The following is a 1994-nucleotide window of genomic DNA, read 5'->3' on the forward strand; positions in this document are numbered from 1 at the left end:
CAGAATCTTAACTCCTTTAATGGTCACATAAACCTTGATAATTGCAGGTTCGTCGGATGTAGTAATTGGATATCTGGAACTGCAACCAGTGGTAATTGGTGTGACCCACCAAAGCAGTGTTTTTGGGGGAATCGGGCTGCGAAACTAGTTTGACTGCGATACCTTGTCAGTGCCATGCAACCTGAAAGAACACGAGGATCGGTATACAGCAGGGTCTCTATCCCATGCAGTTGTAGTCGAAAAGCCACTGGGTTACCTCGTTCAACGAAGCAGTTGCTCATACTTCGTTACTCTCAATTCGGAAGGTTGTGAAACTTTGTTTGCCAAACATCTACCAACGTATCACCTAGGTATGGAGGACTTTTCGACGTCTTTTGGCGTCCCCAGTATAGCTTAACGAGTCATGGAGGTTCACAACCAGTTTCATTACGATTGCGCACAGTTCACTGATGACAAAAAATTCTGATACTGCATGGACCATTCGTTTTCTGGCCTCACTTTGAAGAGACCACACAGTCAAGACAATCATATGAGACTGACCATGATAGTTTTGAGTGCGACTGGACATGTTCAGATCAGAATGGTGTTTTAGACGCCGTCATATTATGCCATGTGCCGTACCAAGCTGTATTATGCTATACTGTGGTATATATCTATGCAATGCTGCATTCGGGCTTTTGGGTATCATCCACTTGTGACGAATTTCACTATCCCAACTGCGTCGCTTTGATAGACAATGCTCAGCTGTCAGCGCTTTCCAAAAATGCTTCCTCCTTTTCTCGTCGTGCAACACATGTTTCGTTTTGTTTCAGTTTATTGTTCCATCGCCGATTGCCAAACGATCTCCGCTCACCCTCTGGTATCATGCCTCGTCCAACCGATGCACTTATATACTTGACAATGGATAATGCTAAAACTATCATCAGCGTTCTGAAAGCAGTGCAATTCAGAGACGTAACTGACTCCATAGGGTGTATATTTTTGACGACTCAATTCAGCTGGCCACCATTTTCGCCACCTCAAATGGCTTGAAAGTTACTGTGGAAGACGCAAAGTGTATCCAGGGCAATGCTTTTCTTCACTCTGACCTATTTCGCGAGTACCACTTGGGCAGGGACGTGATTTCATTCAAAACTAATGTTAGCGTTGTTATCGTAAGTCTTTTTTACTGCTATAGAGTCCCCATTTTTGACCAGGATTGTTTGTCCATTTTTGGGACGTCTAACCAAGCATCGACAACCTCTCTAATATTAACCTACCAGGATTTTGGATGTACACTGGATTTGATGTAAGCAGTTTCAAAGTAACATCGAATCCTTATATTCGATTAATAGACTTGAGGAGAACGGAGTAGTTGCTGAGTGCAACATAAAGACAATGGAGGCATTTGAAATTTTGGATTTTGACTTTTCAAGCAGCACATCGCCTGACAAAGTCATAATCAAGGTGAGTGAATGTCACAACGTTGTACGAACGCTTGGTCCTCTCGCCCGAGTCCTTAATATTTTTCCCACTGTTGGTCTTGACGTGCATTCGTTGAATAACCAGTCGAGTAAGGTCTACAGGGTGCTACCCTTAGAGATTAATTTATTATCGCCTCAACTGATAGTTGATTTTAGTAGTTGGAGACAGCTCAGAGGTTGAGGCGCAAAACTAGCGACCGGAACGTGTATGGTTGTTTCTGTTAAGGCCTGGGTAAACTGGCAGTACATTATCCATCGTACTTCTCTCGGGTTGCGTGGTCCCTATGCATTTTATGGTTGCCGCTGCTGAAAAATTTATTTATTTGGTATTTGTTACGGTTCGGTCACGCAGCGAGCAAACAATATGATATGCGGATTGTGGCAATACTCTATCCCCAGCTATGTTGCTTGATCCAGACTCCTAGCACGGCGGATAGTAAGAAGACGGAAAACCTCGGACACAAACTTTAATGATCAAAAAAAGACGCGATCAACAGGCGATGCCCCGAGCTTCCGAACCCAAGTCAGTAA

At 43.7% G+C, this 1994-nt stretch overlaps 1 protein-coding gene across 1 annotated transcript in view; it reads left to right on the forward strand.

The window, feature by feature from the left end:
- Positions 1-823: 823 nt before the first annotated feature.
- T265_02531 (hypothetical protein) overlaps positions 824-1994 on the forward strand; it is a gene marked incomplete at both ends in the record, with an annotated part of 13814 nt that continues 12643 nt past the window's right edge. The window contains one exon of the mRNA XM_009166794.1: positions 824-1446. Coding sequence (XP_009165058.1) covers positions 1378-1446 — 69 coding nt within the window. The remainder of the gene's footprint in view (positions 1447-1994) is intronic.

The sequence above is a fragment of the Opisthorchis viverrini genome (assembly GCF_000715545.1).
Source record: "Opisthorchis viverrini unplaced genomic scaffold opera_v5_32, whole genome shotgun sequence".
In the NCBI taxonomy this organism is placed as follows: domain Eukaryota; kingdom Metazoa; phylum Platyhelminthes; class Trematoda; order Opisthorchiida; family Opisthorchiidae; genus Opisthorchis; species Opisthorchis viverrini.